This window comes from Castor canadensis, chromosome 5, assembly GCF_047511655.1.
Source record: "Castor canadensis chromosome 5, mCasCan1.hap1v2, whole genome shotgun sequence".
NCBI classification, from domain to species: domain Eukaryota; kingdom Metazoa; phylum Chordata; class Mammalia; order Rodentia; family Castoridae; genus Castor; species Castor canadensis.
In genome coordinates, this window is record NC_133390.1 from 131,150,661 (window position 1) to 131,167,575 (window position 16,915).

At 40.1% G+C, this 16,915-nt stretch overlaps 1 protein-coding gene across 5 annotated transcripts in view; it reads right to left on the minus strand.

The window, feature by feature from the left end:
- Trank1 (tetratricopeptide repeat and ankyrin repeat containing 1) overlaps window positions 1-16,915 on the minus strand; it is a 167,990-nt gene that overhangs the window by 113,354 nt on the left and 37,721 nt on the right. For 4 of the 5 annotated variants that reach the window (XM_074074158.1, XM_074074157.1, XM_074074156.1 and 1 more), the window contains exons 2-7: window positions 13,580-13,706; window positions 12,434-12,584; window positions 10,075-10,193; window positions 5,042-5,125; window positions 4,428-4,566; window positions 2,329-2,460 (exon numbers count right to left, since the gene is read on the minus strand). In XM_074074158.1, coding sequence (XP_073930259.1) covers window positions 2,329-2,460; window positions 4,428-4,566; window positions 5,042-5,125; window positions 10,075-10,193; window positions 12,434-12,584; window positions 13,580-13,706 — 752 coding nt within the window. Of the gene's footprint in view, window positions 1-2,328; window positions 2,461-4,427; window positions 4,567-5,041; window positions 5,126-10,074; window positions 10,194-12,433; window positions 12,585-13,579; window positions 13,707-16,915 lie in introns of those variants that run through there. The other variant, XM_074074159.1, reaches the window with a different exon arrangement.

Here is a 16,915-nt window from a genome sequence, read left to right on the forward strand (position 1 = left end):
TATCTCAACTGGCAAAAACCCTTGGTCCTTCCTATTATTGCTTATACTCTCTCTTCAACAAAATTAGAGATAAGGGCAGAATAGTTTCTGCCTGGTAGCAAGGGGTAAGGGGGGGTAAGGGGAGGAGTGGAGGGAGGGTGTAAGGAAGAGGGTGGGGGGAAGGGGGGAGAAATGACCTAAACAATGTGTGCACATATGAATAAAATAAAAATTTTTTTAAAAAAGTTAAACATAGTGTTACTATGTGATCTTGATTCCACTCTTAGGTGTCTACCTAAGAAAATGAAAACGTGCCCATACACAAACTCATACACCAATGTTGGTATGGTTTAAGTGTATACTTCAAGGGTCAACATGTTGGAAGCTTCATCCCAGTGTGGCAATACTAAAAGAGGGTATGATCTTTACAAGGTGGGACATAGTGAAAGGTCTTTAACTCTTTGGGGGTGTTACCCTCAGAAGGAATTAATGTAATTCCATGAGACCCAGGTTAGATTTTGCAAAAGAGTTGCTATAAAAAAGCAAGCCTGTTACCTCGTGCTCTCTGATTTCCTGTCTCACAATGTGATCTATCCCTCTTGCGTGTGCTTCTTCCATGATGCTATCTACCATGTGACATAGCCAAGGTCCCCTCACCAGAGCAGAGTCAAGACTATGTTCTTGAACCTTCAAAACTGTGAGCTAAATAAGCCTTTTTTCTTTATACATTACCCAGTCTCAGTTATTTTGTTAAAGCAATGGAAAACAACTAATACAAATGTTTATAACAGCATTATCCATAATAGCCAATAAGTAGAAACAACTCAAATATCCATCAACTGATGAATGAATAGACAAAATCTGGTATATTCATATAATAGAATATTATTTGGCAATAAAAAGGAAGGAATTACTACTGATTCATACTCTAACATGCATGAACCTTGAAAATATTATGCTAATAATGTAATCCAATAAAAATAGTAAAAAAAATAAAATCCTTATAAACACACACAAGCCAATCACAAAAAACATACATTATGTGATTCCATTTATATGAAATGCCCAGAACAGGAAAATCTGAAGACAGAGTAGTTTTGTGTTTGCTTAGGGCTGGTGGGACAGGGGGAAATGAAGAATGACTACTTATGGAGCTGGTGTTTCTTTGGGGGATAATAAAAATGTTCTAAAATTGTTTCAAATGAAAAATATTGATGGTGATGATGATTGCACAGCTCTGTGAATGTACTGAAAAGCAGCATACTCTTCATTTTAAATATGTGAATTATATAGTTATGAATTATTTGTGATAAATCTAAAAAAAAAAGAAAACCATAGGACATCCTTTCTCTGTTTCCCCAGATGTAGGTTCCAATTTAGTGGGGAACGACATTAGAGAACCAAGCCTCAGTGGGTTCATCTTGAGACCTACTGAAATCAGATGCTGCAATTACCTAAGAGGCCCCACCAACACTGAGGTCCCCAAAAAGAGTCCTTCAGGATATGTCTAGTCCACAGGCATGTTTAATTCTGACTTGACATTTGAAAGTCATGAGATTTCACAGTAAAATCCAGCTTTATAACATTTGTTACCACCCAAAGATGGTAACCCAGCCTGATTCCCCAGATCAGCTTCAGGCTTCAGCAGCACCAGGTACAAGCTTTCCATCACTCCCCTGTTACCTCTCTGTCACTGAAACTGAGAATCCATTACCATTATGGAATAAAGTGTTTGGTTTCATCTAAAACAGAAAACAAAGACTAAATAATCTGAGAGTTTGGGGGGAAACAAATGTAATCAGAGAGCTCTGAAGGAGTAAACAGTATTCTTGGTTCAGAGACTAATGAGGCTGTCCATGTCACAATGACCAGCTTTTCCTCACATGTGCCAGTCTCTCTCTTCCATGTGGCCTGGCTGGCCTCCACTGGTATAGCAGGATGCAATTTCTGTGTTAGGTTTTAAATGCCATAAAGGCAGGACTTTGCTTTCTGAATGATTCACAATTTATCTCAGGCAACTAATACAGGTTCAGCATAAAATAAAGTACTTTGTGACACGTGGTGAAGCAGGGGGAAATGCAGCCAAAGCCCAGGTCCTTGAAACATTCAACCCCTCAGAAGCCATTTAAAGCCAAAAGAGTACAGGAGTCCAGAAATTCTTCCTTCTCTCATCCTACCTCCTTTCTATATACAGTATGTTCTTCATATCAAGTTTAATTCAAAGGAAATTTTAGCCCTCTGAGACTGCCACAAGGTAGAATGGATAAAAATGTATTGATAAGTTGTGTTTTCTAATTCTTAAAATAACCCCACCTATGACATACCCTCCAACACAGTGTTGCTACTTACGTTTGATGGGATATCCTGGGGAGTGGGCAGCAGCGACATGCAGGACAGTGCAGCCAGCCTCGTCCTTCTGGTTGATGCGGCCTTTCCACTCAGGCTTGTGGTCCATTAGCCACCTAAAAAGTTGGTTTTCCCCTGAAGGGAAAAAATTTACAAACATTATATAAAATCAGCAAAGCAAATCAATGCATACCACACTATGGTAACCAATAGAGAAGATAACCACATATTTCCATTCACCACAAACAGGTGTGGAGAGATACAGGCATTTGTAAATTGAAAACATGAGTGACAGAAAGTTACTCATAATAATCTTAGGTTAGGGCTCTGGAAGCCTAAGACAAGGATTCTCTTTGTTTTGGTTTTGGGTTGTTTTTTTTTTTTTTTTTTTGGCAGTACTGGGCTTTGAACTCAGGGCCTTGTGATTGCTAGGCAGGCACTCTACTACTAGAGCCATGCCCCCTTTTTGCTTTAGGTATTTTTCAAAAAGGGTCTCACATTTATGCCTGGTGCTGGACTGGACTACAATCCTCCTATTTAGGCTTAATGTATAGCTAGAATGACAGGCACACATCAGCATGCCCAACTTTTCATTGGTTGAGATGGGGTCTTGTGAAATTTTTGCCTGGGCTGGCCTCAGACTGTGATCCTCCTGTTCTTAGCCTCCCAAATAGCTAGGATTACATGAGCAGGCCACCATGCCAGGCTTGAGATGGGAATTCTTATACATTTGATTTAGTGAGGGAGAAAGAGTCAGGAGAAAAAGAGTGAGAGAAACAGGACAGAGTAGGGGAAGGAGCAAAGCAAGGAGAAGCCCTGAGGAGATCTGGAGCATGACCTGCAACAGATCAGTCAATGCAAAGCTACAAAATGCCCAAGGAGAAAAGCAAAGTCAAGGGAGAAACTCCTTGGGAAGTAGTGCATTTTGGCAGAACAATTGTTTGGCCAAGGGGGCAGCTGAGCATTATTAGCACCCAATATTGGCATCAGGTAGAGACAGCACCCTGACATAAAGAGCGTATGGGTAAGTCACCACTATCCTCTACTAAAGTTATCAAGCCAACATCTGATTAGATTACTACATTACTATCAGCAGGACATACTTTTTAAATTTTTTTCCTAGACACCTTCCTTTTAGCTCCTGAGATCTAAGAAAGCTACACACCTCAGCCAACTCTGTGGACACCATTTGTCACCATGTCAGAATTGTCCTCCAAGAAACCAGAGACAAACTTGAAGACTTGATCTTACCACCAACAGCCTGTAAGTGTAGGGGCTAACTTAAAAAACAGACATAAAAGTAGTTGTGTCATTACCAGAGGCACATTCTCTGTGTTATAGTCTAATTTGAGAATAGGATGACTAGATTAAACTGCAAATGGCAGAGAAATATGGGTATATAAAGTCTAAAGCACTGACCACCCTACTGCCTTCCTGGGAAGATGACACAGCCTCAGAGGTCAACTAGACGAGCTCCTTTGGCCCCTTCTGGCTCTTACATGGTAAGGCTAGATGTTCAACATTGATACTCTTTATCCTTGACAAGGAAAAACAAGCCTCTATCTCAAGTGTGAGTAAAAATAAAAATATTTTAAAATTTAAATCCTTTAGCCAGATGGTAAAGCTTGGGGAAAAAAAGAATTTTATGAAAATAGCAGTCATTTACAAGAGCCACAACAAAATTCTATTTGTAATATCCCATGTTTCCCTTAGAAAGGGAATACAGCAGCCTCTGGGCTAGAGTGAAAATGAATTTGGAGGGGAGGGAACCACCCAAACTGCCTTTGCCAGCAGGGGGAATCCACAGCTATCCTGGAAGTGCTGCCAGCAACAGATGTCTGCCCCAAGTCCCAACCTTGGGTCCAAGGGCCACTGCTGTCAGGATTGTCTAAGAACACAGAATCTTACAGCTACTTGGTCCCAGAAGAAATATAAATATTGCTGTTTCCCTGCTGCTTTCATTCACTTGGGAAATTATTTGGATAGTCTACATTCAAGTGGCTATATTCTGGATTCACTTGAGCTGGCTTCACTTGAGTCCGAGGGCTCGGTCCAAGATGGAGGAGCACAGAAAAGCAAGTGTGTGGCAGGAAAACACTCACCTGCTTGGATACAGAGCCGCATGAGGGCATGGAGAGGATGGGGTCCTATGGTCTCGACACTCGCACCGATGGAGATAAGCCATTGGACCAACTTGGGCACCTGCTCCATTTTCTCATAAAGCCCAATGAAGACATACTTCTGCAAAGACAATAACACACACACATAGGAAGAATCATGGAGGTTACTATGTCAATATAAAACTTTAAACTCCTTCATCCAAATCAAAAACTCTGAATTAGCCGTGACTTAAGCATAAATTCACTATAAATAACACATTTGTGCTAGGCATGGTGGTGCATGCCTGTAAGCCCAGTTACTTGGGAGGCAGAGGCAGGAATATGGCAATTTTAAGGCCAGTCCCAGGCAAAGTAGGTAGACCTTAACTAACTCAAAAACAAAATACAAAAAAGGGGCTAGGGGCATGGCTTAAGTAGTAAAACACTTGTAGCGTGCTGGAGGCCTAGGTTCATTCCTCATTACAGAGAGAATAAAGAGAAAAGAAGACAAAAGAAGAGAAAAAAAACACATTTGTGATGAGGAGGCTGAAGGGGAAGGCCCAAACACAAAGTGAGTAGCCTGATTTGAAGCCATCTGTTTGAAAAAGCTCTCTTACCTCAAACAGACTTTTCAGTGATAACTCAGGGACATGGATATTTCTTGGCAATCGGTCCTTTTTTGCTGACAACAGTAGAAATGACTGATAGGAGGGCAGAAAAAGAAAAGGTTGGAATAACAATATTCTCCACATAGACTATTAGAACAAAAAGGTTATTTTAAGCCTTAAACAAAAAGCAAAACAAAACACCCTCCACATTTGTTCTTTTTAAAGGCCTGATCCATGATAATCAAGTCTCTCTGTCTAGCCACATTCCCGTTCTTCCTGAGGACTAAATTCTCTTCACATATCCTCAAAGTCTGCAGAGGATAAGGCTAACTAATGTGGAGTAGCATGGCAATGAAGTAAAAAGTAGGCCCTTACAAACTTCTTGAAGCATAGCATACAGAAGACTTGAATCCTTTAGAAATATCCCATCCCAATCAATTTGTTAGCATGTCAGTGTTGCATCAGCCCCAGGTATTTGGGAGCACATTAGACTTATTAGGTAGTATGCTGGCGCCAGCTCCTATCCACTAGTGAGCTAACTATGCACATCTCTTCCCAACTTCAAGTCCCATGTGTCATGTTAGTAATAGGAAATTGGCCATGATGAGAGTATTTACTCTATGGAAGTTGGCAAATTCTTCTACTCAGGACTTTTGCCTCCCCAGAGAATCAGTTGTTAAACCACTGACTCTATCTAATCACTAAAGAAACTGAATCCCAGAAAGATGAAGCAACTTTTCCTAGGTCACACAGCACATCCTGAGAGGACCCTACTGAGATTATCCAGGTATGCTAGCAGGCCTAAGAATCCAGGCCCTTGTATGACCATGACTAGAGGCCCAGTCTCAGATCCAATCTTCCTTGTATAACCTTGCCAGCCAACTTAGGACAACAGGAACTGAGACTATGGCCACATCTTGCTTCTTGCTTCTTTCAATTTTGTGCCCATCATTAAATGTATACATTAAACAGACCCATACTCAACCCTAGAAGACACATTCAGTATTAGACAGTCCTGATTGCTATCCTGGCTTTTAAAAGATAACTTAATCTGCAGTATTTGAGAATTATCTAAGCCCCAAAGTAGCCACGATGTTAGAACTGCCACTTGGGCTAGATTCCCAGGCCATTCCTTGATTGTATAGAAAGATAATCTATTAGGAGCTCCTGGATCCTGTTCTCTCACTCCCCACCAAGGCCATGGATCTCTGTCTACCCTACACTGGGAAGAGGAGATAGGGTTCCTTCCTGGTGAATTGAACTACATTCCTGCTAATGAGTGATAAAGACTTCTACTCATAGATCTGTGGTAGCAGTGGAATCACAGAATTTCAAAAGTTAAAAAAAAATACGTAAAACTGGAAAGATTCTTATAGACCTTTTACTCTAGCCATCTTATTCAAAGAGAGAAGATCCCAAACGTCTTTTGACTGGATTCTGGATTTCTGACTCCTGGTTCCCCAAGAGTCTAAACTGCTTTCCTTATCTTTACTGCCTGACGTCCCAAGACCTCTTAATAGGAGAGGAAGCTTCAGGGAGCCTGTGGCTGGACTTTAGGGGGTTTCCCATAAATCCCTCTAAAACTACATATATAATTTTCTGTGTATGCAAAAAAGCCCCATACATTAAGTTAGATTTCCAGTGGAATCTGTGACCTTGCCAAAAATGGAAGAATTCTCTATTCTAAAGTCATTTAACTTGCCAGGATCTAAAGTCCTTAACAGGATGCCCTTGCTTTGGGTGACTTTTAAGAACTGCACACCTTCAGAAAGTCAACCAGTCTCTTTCTTTTTTTTTTAATTATTTTATTATTCATATGTGCAAAGCTTGGATCATTTCTCCCCCCTGCCCCCACCCCCTCCCTTACCACCCACTCCACCCCCTCCCTCTGCCCCCCATCCCCTCAATACCCGGCAGAAACTATTTTGCCCTTTCTCTATAATTTTGTTGAAGAGAGAGTATAAGCAATAATAGGAAGGAACAAGGGTTTTTGCTGGTTGAGATAAGGATAGCTATACAGGGAGTTGACTCACATTAATTTCCTGTGCGTGTGTGTTACCTTCTAGGTTAATTCTTTTTGATCTAACCTTTTCTCTAGTTCCTGGTTCCCTTTTCCTATTCGCCTCAGTTGCTTTTAAGGTATTTGCTTTAGTTTGTCTGCGTTAAGGGCAACAAATGCTAGCTAATTTTTTAGGTGTCTTACCTATCCTCACCCCTCCCTGTGTGCTCTCGCTTTTATCATGTGCTCAAAGTCCAATCCCCTTGTTGTGTTTGCCCTTGATCTAATGTCCACATATGAGGGAGAACATATAATTTTTGGTCTTTTGGGCCAGGCTAACCTCACTCAGAATCATGTTCTCCAATTCCATCCATTTACCAGCAAATGATAACATTTCATTCTTTTTCATGGCTGCATAAAATTCCATTGTGTATAGATACCACATTTTCTTAATCCATTCGTCAGTGGTGGGGCATCTTGGCTGTTTCCATAACTTGGCTATTGTGAATAGTGCCACAATAAACATGGGTGTGCAGGTGCCTCTGGAGTAACAGTCTTTTGGGTATATCCCCAAGAGTGGTATTGCTGGATCAAATGGTAGATCAATGTTTAGCTTTTTAAGTAGCCTCCAAATTTTTTTCCAGAGTGGTTGTACTAGTCTACATTCCCACCAACAGTGTAAGAGGGTTCCTTTTTCCCCGAATCCTTGCCAACACCTGTTGGTGGTGGTGTTGCTGATGATGGCTATTCTAACAGGGGTGAGGTAGAATCTTAGCGTGATTTTAATTTGCATTTCCTTTATTGCTAGAGATGGTGAGCATTTTTTCATGTGTTTTTTGGTCATTTGAATTTCTTCTTTTGAGAAAGTTCTGTTTAGTTCACGTGCCCATTTCTTTATCGGTTCATTAGTTTTGGGAGAATTTAGTTTTTTATGTTCCCTATATATTCTGGTTATCAGTCCTTTGTCTGATGTGTAGCTGGCAAATATTTTCTCCCACTCTGTGAGTGTTCTCTTCAGTTTAGAGACCATTTCTTTTGATGAACAGAAGCTTTTTAGTTTTATGAGGTCCCATTTATCTATGCTGTCTCTTAGTTGCTGTGCTGCTGCGGTTTCGTTGAGAAAGTTCTTACCTATATCTACTAACTCCAGAGTATTTCCTACTGTTTCCTGTATCGACTTTAGAGTTTGTGGTCTGATATTAAGATCCTTGATCCATTTTGAGTTAATCTTGGTATAGGGTGATATACATGGATCTAGTTTCAGTTTTTTGCAGACTGCTAACCAGTTTTCCCAGCAGTTTTTGTTGAAGAGGCTGCTATTTCTCCATCATATATTTTTAGCTCCTTTGTCAAAGACAAGTTGGGTATAGTTGTGTGGCTTCATATCCTGGTCCTCTATTCTGTTCCAGTGGTCTTCATGTCTGTTTTTGTGCCATTACCATGCTGTTTTTATTGTTACTGCTTTGTAATATAGTTTGAAGTCAGGTATTGTGATACCTCCTGCATTGTTCTTTTGACTGAGTATTGCCTTGGCTATTCATGGCCTCTTGTGTTTCCATATAAATTTAATGGTAGATTTTTCAATCTCTTTAATGAATGTCATTGGAATTTTGATAGGAATTGCATTAAACATGTAGATTACTTTTGAAAGTATGGACATTTTTTACTATGTTGATTCTACCAATCCATGAGCATGGGAGATCTCTCCACTTTCTATAGTCTTCCTCAATCTCTTTCTTCAGAAGTTTATAGTTTTCCTTATAGAGGTCATTCACATCTTTTGTTAGGTTTACACCTAAGTATTTGATTTTTTTTTGAGGCTATTGTAAATGGAATTGTTTTCATACATTCTTTTTCAGTTTGCTCATTATTAGTGTATAGAAATGCTAATGACTTTTCTATGTTGATTTTATATCCTGCTACCTTGCTATAGCTATTGATGATGTCCAGAAGCTTGAAAGTAGAGTTTTTTGGGTCTTTAAGGTATAAGATCATGTCATCTGCAAATAGGGATATTTTGACAGTTTCTTTACCTATTTGTATTCCTTTTATTCCTTCTTCTTGAACCAGACTCTTTCTAACCAAATTCTCAGCCTTGGCTAGTCCATTCTCATGAACACATATAACCCATCAGCAATGAAAACTACTATTCACTGGGCACTTAGCATATGTCAGTTATTATGAAACGCCTTAGTTTAGTGCCTGGCACATTGTAAGACTTCAACAAATATTAGCTGATGTTACTATTAGATAGTCTGATTTTTATTTCTCAATTCTCAAAAAAACCCTGAGAGAATAAACTTTTGAGGAAGTGAGGCTCAAAGGGGAAGTAATTAGCTCAAAATAATAAGTGGAAGATTAGAATTAAAGGATACCTACCATCTCATTTAGCTGCTATTCATTGGTTAGAAGTCCCTTAAAACTATACAGAAACCTTTCTGAGCAATACAGGTCTTCTTAGGCCCATACTACCTAACACAGGATAAAAAGAATTATGAAGCCAGGGGCCGGTGGCTCATGCCTGTAATCCTATAGCTACTCAGGAGGTGGAGAGCAGGAGGAATGCAATTCAAAGCCAGCCCTAGGCAAAATAGCTCATGAAACCTAATCTCAAAAAAAAATCCATTGCAAAAAAGCGTTGGTGAAGTGGGTCAAGTGGTAAGTGTGCCTGCCTAGCAATTGTTAGGCCCTGAGTTCAAACCCCAGTGCCCCAGAAAGAAGTATTATGAAAATGAGCATCAAGTGTGTGTTTTCCTCAACTCACAATAACATTAGCATCTATACTTCACGTTTCTTTTATAACAGAAACACAGAGCAAGAAGTGAGGTTATCACAAACTAAGTTTTTCACTATCTTAAAAAAAAACAGGAACTGGTTGATTAATCTATCCCAGTGACTTTCTATCTTTAATGGTACCTGAGTTAAAAAGTTATTCTGGCATCAAGACAAACAAATAATACATTACAGTCCCTCAGTGCTAACTGAAAGAAATCATTTAATCAGGAGTGTACTTTCCAAAAGAGAGCTAGCTCCTTTTACTTACATGCCATAATCCTTTCTTTGCCAACTTTTCTATGGCAGATTTCCACACCTCTGCTGAAAATTCAGTAGTGAAAATATGATCAAAGCAGGGCAAGAAACTCTGCAAAACAACAGAGTCACCTGAAAGAAAGTTCCATAGTTTAGAAAATTTAATGTGGGAGAAGGCTAGAACATTGAGGAAAAATCCAACAATGAAGACCACATATATAAAAATAGTAAAATAAAGATATTAAAAAGAAAGGTATTTTCAAAGTATAAAGTCCTTTACAATTGACTGAAGTGGTAATCATTTTAAGTTTATTCATGCAATCAATTCTCTAAAAATCAGGTGGCATAATGTGGGCTAACATTCACTTAGCTTTTCTATTTGTGGAGCCAGTGATAGAAGTTTACATTTAATTTCTCAAACAAACTACTAAGACAGTGCCTATTATCTCCATTTACAGAGGAGGAAAGGAAAACTTAGATGAACTTACAAAACTCACTTCCCTTTAAGAAAAATGTAACAAGTACTATTGTTTTCCAACAGACTGAAATAATGACAAATGAAGACAGAGTTCATGGCATATCATGCAGCTGATTCATTTCTTTGTTGTTGGTGTTTTTTTTTGGGGGGGGGAGGTTCTTGAGATAGGATCTCACTATATAGCCTAGGCTGGCCTGGAGCTCACAATTTTCCTGACTCAGTCTCCCAAGTGCTAGGATTACAAGTGTGTACCACTACACCTGACTCTCACACAGCTAGCTGACAACAAAAACCAAGACTGGAACCCAAATCTACCAACCCTTTTAGCCAATACACATTCTTCTAACCTAGTGGCTCATCAACATACTACATCTTCTATACCATATCCCTCAAACTCACATATGAGCATGTCTAAGGAGGACAGGTTAACTGCCAGAATAACGTGGCACCTCTTTCAGGGTTATTGATTTTAAAACATAAGTAAATATGAAAACAAACATACTTGTATGAAAGAGTGTAAAATTTCCATAAATATGTTTTCTACAATTTAGAATTTGAGTCACAGGCATATATTCACCTTCCTAAGTATAGTACTTGGGTTTAAAAAAAAAAAGTATCTGATGCATTGCCCTAAAGTCATGTAAACTGCCCCTTCCCAGGGTGCATATACCCAAGTTAATTTAGAGTATACTCATCAAGAAGCAATTTTTTGAATTCCCAAAACTCAGGCTTGGCTTCTGACAGGACAGTGACTTTTAAATGACCCAGAAAGACAGGAAGTTCATGGAATGGGCCAAGCAATTAATCAGGAGGAAAAAGAGGCCATCTTTGGCTACAGTGAGCAAAAGGCAGACTGGAGAGCTGTGGTTCATCAGCAGTTGTCTAGAGACCTTCAAATGCTCTGTCAGGCAGGAGGGAGGAGCACAGCTGTGCCTGCTTCTAATGCCTTCCCATTGCCAACTACTACACTAATCCCCTCTGAAGAGCCTTCCACAGACCACAGAAGTTGCTTTCCCACAATAGCAACAGGAACAATTGAATCCATAATAGTTGAATGGCTCATCAGCAAAGATTTCCCTACTTCTGAAAGTCAAAAACCATTTCTCAGTTATTTAAATATGTGTCATTTTTCATTTTCCTAACATCTCCGAAATAGGGGTACATCTACAATTAATGCTGACTTCACCGGCTGAACATAAATTAACATCTTACATGAGTTCAATTTAAAGTTGATCAAATACAGTATTTGAAACCAATAGCCTAAATATAGGCAGACTAGACTGCCAATCTAGACAAGGGGTATATTACATTGCTCTTTATAGGTTTCTAGTTTTACCTATTCTGGGCCTCTGAGAAAGCCAGTCATCCCAGTAGTGATCAATTGCAGGGTTATAGAAAGTTCCCTTGGAGTCTCTCCTGGACAGAGGGTACATGACTAAAACCTGCTCCTGGGCAGGGAATATCATAGTTATGACACCAAGCACCCATTATCAGCTTTCACTGGACCCTCTGTTGACCTTTCCAGGTTATTTTTAGAGCAAACAAGAATATTTTCTCAACAGATTAGAGAAATACATAAGAAATCACAGGAAATAGCAATTACATAAAACAAGTAGTATAAATAAGGAAATCTCAATAAACAACAGCACAGAAAACTTACTGGGTCCAAAACAAAACTCCAAAAGCTTTATGTCATTTGTATAATAAGACTTCATTGTGTTTACAAAGATATGAGCCACCAAAGCTTTCAAATGCTTTCTAATAGAACCAGTTTCATTTAAACTACCTATATCAGCCACAAAGAAACACCCTGGAATTATCTCCCCACAAGACATTAAAATAAAATTAACAAAGACTTAAAGGAAAAAAGTTCCCCCCACCCAGTTCAACTTACTGCTCATAGTGGTGAAGACCCCAACAAGGAAATTAGGAACCTGTGCTTGGTCTTGACTGCTCTGCAGAAGTCGTAGGCCATCAAAAAACATGTGAGCAGCTTCATAAGGCTGGAGCAACCGCAGTAAGGAATAACCAGCTCGGTAGTATCCCTGGAAAAGGGAAAAAGAGCAAAGGTGAAATGTCCTCCATCTCCTCTAACCTCCTACTGAAAGGAAAAGCAAGGTTACAACATGAGGAAATCCAACAAGCACTGAACATAGGGTTCCCACATATTCTGTGCCAAAACTTTCCTGTCACATTTTAACTGCCAAGAAAATACATATTCATGTTCAAATCCATAACTTATACAGCATCTAACATATAAGACAGAAAGAAGGAAGCAGGTCTGGTTCCAATTATGTGTGTAGTTTATTATTCATACCTCCAATCACAGTCTGGGACTGAACAGAAGAATTAAAGAATTCCTATGTCTAGAGTTCAGGAAAAGAATAAGATTTTCATGTAAATCCAGAAGTTGTTCCCTGATCCTTGCAATCAAAACAAACACACTTTTCACTGGTTTGTAAGAAAAAAAATTGTAGTGACAAGCATTGAGAATCACTATTTCCACATTATAAGCAATATACACAAAAGATCAATTTTTTTATTTCTGTGGAGAGAAGAAAATTATGCTGATTAATGGGGAAAATGTTCTGGTTTTGTCTATATGGCCTGGACATAAATTCGAGACCCTACCTCAAAAATAACCAAAACAAAAAGGGCTAGGGTTCAAACCACACACACACACACACACAAAATGTTTTCTGAATTGGCATCATGTCTTCTACTCAGCTTGCATATGAAATAAAACTTTGCTAAAATGATACTTATAGGCAGCAAAGAACATGAACATGCTATGAGTTTTGGTGTAACTACTTCAAAACAAAATGAGCTACTCCAGAATCTCATCACATCCCACCTGCCAGGAGACCAAGCTCCACTCTCCCCTGTTGCTACCCTCCTCCAGATAATGCTCCCCTGACCCATGAGCCTCTGTGTGAAGTACAAAGAGTGTCGAAATACAAGCATTCCTACCATGTCCATTTTAAAGGAGGAAGAAAAAGTGGCAGATTAAGAGAAGACAGAAGTAGTGACCACCCCATACCTTCACATAGGTTGGGTCCCACTGGAGACATTCTTTGGCAGCTAGAAATGCCTCATTCCATTTCCCAAGGCTGTAAAATGCACTGGATTTGTTGCACAGAAGCACAGCCAAGTCCCTCGGAGGAACCCTGTGAAAGAGAAAAAACCATGGTCTGTAAGGCCACCATTCTCAAATACAAGAAATAATCCTTGAGGACTGTATCTGGAACTGATTTTCACCACAATAAGAGTGTTTCAGCAGGCAATGTGTCAATTATGCCCATCAGATCTGTCCATTGCAGCCTCCTAGAAAGACTACAGCATTTACCATATACAAGCCTGTTCTTCCTCACTCCCAAATTCTCTGCTCCCATCTTTTGATGGCATATGTTTTCCACAACTTGTTTCCATCTCCCAATGATCTCTATAAATCTTTTTTATTTTTAGAGCTCAATGGAGAATGTAGAGGGTATTTTTGTTTTGTTTTGTTTTTGTGGTACTGGGGTTTGAATTCAGGGCTTCACGTTTGCTAGGCAGGTGCTCCACCACTTGAGCCACTCTACCAGCCCTGAGCTCATTGGAGAAGATATTGTTAAAAATACTGACTGGTCATAAGGATGGAGAGGATGGTAGTTCCCACAGAACCTTTACAGAGTCCAGTTATTTCACATGCACATTGGTAAAGAGCATATTAGCACATAATCATCCCTTCTCCATGGCTAACCACAACAGAATAGGCTGCAAATAAGAGACCTTGCCAGACCCTCAGCAGAGTCTACAGGCAAGGAGTTCTAGGGTCCTTGATACCCACAGTGTGGACCAAAGAAGCCAACAGCTCTGTGGGTGTGTGTACCACAAACTCTTGCCTAGAAGGGACACAGCTGGAGGATGACCAAAGAGAGGCCCTCTAAAGCATGGCAGGGCAAAGACCCCTCTTGCCTGGATTCAGGAATAATACAGCAGCAATTTAAGTGCTGAAACCAAGTTGAAAAAAGATAGAAAAGATATCAAAGTATCAAGAGAAGCCCAGGTGACACTGGAATTTTAAACACACAAAAAGAAAAAGCAAGGCTTATGACTTTTTTATTGAAAACAATTCCACTATGGAAAAGACACATAAGTCCAGATAAAAACAAAAATAAAAGAGTAAATGTCACCTATGTTGTTGCCCCATTCTCAACAGTCTGTATGTCTGGCTTCTTTCACTGCCCATACTTCCTCCAGATCAGAGTGTAGTCCCAGAAGCATACAGGGACACTGGGACAGGCAGCATGTGATGAGCACAGGAGCTGTGACCTCAAGTGTAGTTGATGTCATGGTGCCCATCCCAGACATTGTGTCATGGGCAGCCACTCTCAGCTGCAGTGACTCTCAGCTGCAACTAGGTATTCTCAGCATCCTGTTCTACAGAGATTTATCCTCAGCCTAACGAAAGCTGTCTTATTCTCAGCAAGTTACACCTATGCTATGAACTGAATTGTGTTCCCTCAAAATTCTGTGTTGAGGCCTAACCCCAACTGTGACAGTATTTGGAGATAGGGCCTTCAGGAGGTAATTATGTTTAGATAATGTCATGTGGGTGGGACCCTCATGATGGGATAGTGCCCTTACAGGAAGAGACACTAGAGAACTTGCTCTCTCTCTCTGCCACGTGATAATACCGGGAGAAGGCAGCCATCTAAAAGCCAGAAAGAGAGCCCTCATATGAGAACCAAATTATCTACTGCCTTGATCTTGAACTTCCATCCTACAGAATTGTGAGAAATAAATTTCTGCTGCTTAAACCACCCAGTCTACAACATTTTGTTATGGTAACCAAAGCATATTAATATAGTCCCACTCCTTAGGACCATCCCCAGAGGCCAGTCACTCTATAAGCTATGATCAACTGACATGGGAACCAAATGAGTACCCCCCACCTTGCTTCAAAGCAGAACCAGCTCTGTGGTACAATTCATGGTCCAGAACCCCCCTATGGGTTCAGGCTGAATTTGGCTCCAGTTAGACACCAGCCCTGTTTGGAGCTTTCCCCTGCCTCACCCTACTTCCCTCAGTACCCTTCTCCTGAAAGGATTCAGTCAGTCAATCACACATACCTCAATCCCCATTTGCTGGCAGCAGCAGAAAGCTAAACAGCAGGCAATGGGCAAGAGGATAGCGTCAAGAAGGCTTCATGCAACATGTGAGGGTCCAGACAGAAGTGCCATTAGTGATACACAGGAGGATACACAGTGTGGTTCTGCAACCATAAACACTACCCCATACCACCTCTTTAAGAAAGTTGAATGTTTTGTCCCAAATAAAGAGCTATAGCCCAGCTTCTGATCACTACTAGGGTGAGGCAGAACCACAGAAAAGACAGAAACAAGTCAGTTACGTTGACTCAAGATCACCTCCAGTGTAGACATGAGGATGACAGGAAATGACGAGAGTCATGCTTCAGTCACATAACTCAATGATGTTTCTCATACAAGTTCAGGATATATAAACTAACACCTGCCAACCTCTGCTCCCTCTACCAGACTATTCCCCAAGGATGATCTGGAAACCTCCAGGAGTCTGCAAGACCATTTCAGGTGGTCCAAAAAGTAAAAATGTTTTCACAGTTGTGGTTGTCTGAATAATGACTCCCAAATAATGTTATCTTTTATGGCAAAAGTGACTTTGCATATGTGATTAATTTACAGATCTTGAGAAAGGGAAATCATCCTGGATTTTTATATAATCACAAGTGTCCTTAGGAGAGGGAGGCAGAGGGAGGAACACATCACTATAGTGGAAGAGAAGGCAATGTTACGACAGAGCAAAAATTGGAATGGTGAAAGAATGAGACAAAAGCCAAGGACTACAGGCAGTCACTCAAAAGACAGAAAAGGCTCCGGGTGAGTGAAACTCCTGCCTGTAGGAGGGACACAAAGCCTCCTCTCAAAGTGTCCACAAAGCAGCAGCCCTGTTAATACTGATTTTAGCCCCACCAGTAATTTCAGACTTCTAACCACCAGCACTGTAAGAAAATTAATTTGCATTGCTTTAAGACACTAAATTTGTGGTAATTTGTTACAGCATCAATAGGAAAGTAACAGAACAATAATACTAAGACATTATGTGCCTTTTATGCTTACTCTCTCATAAGCATACAGGGAACTTTCCAGAGGCCACATGGCATAATATCACAACAGAATAAATGCAGAAGCAGATGAGATTTGTAAAAATGTGCTGCTCCAGAGCCAGGCAGGGTAGGGGAGATAAGAAAGAGTAATGGAGGGGGTGATTTTTTTTTCCTTTATTGTTGTGATGGGTGGGGGTACATTGTGGCATTTAGACAGGTTCTTACAAGATATTAAATATATCATACATG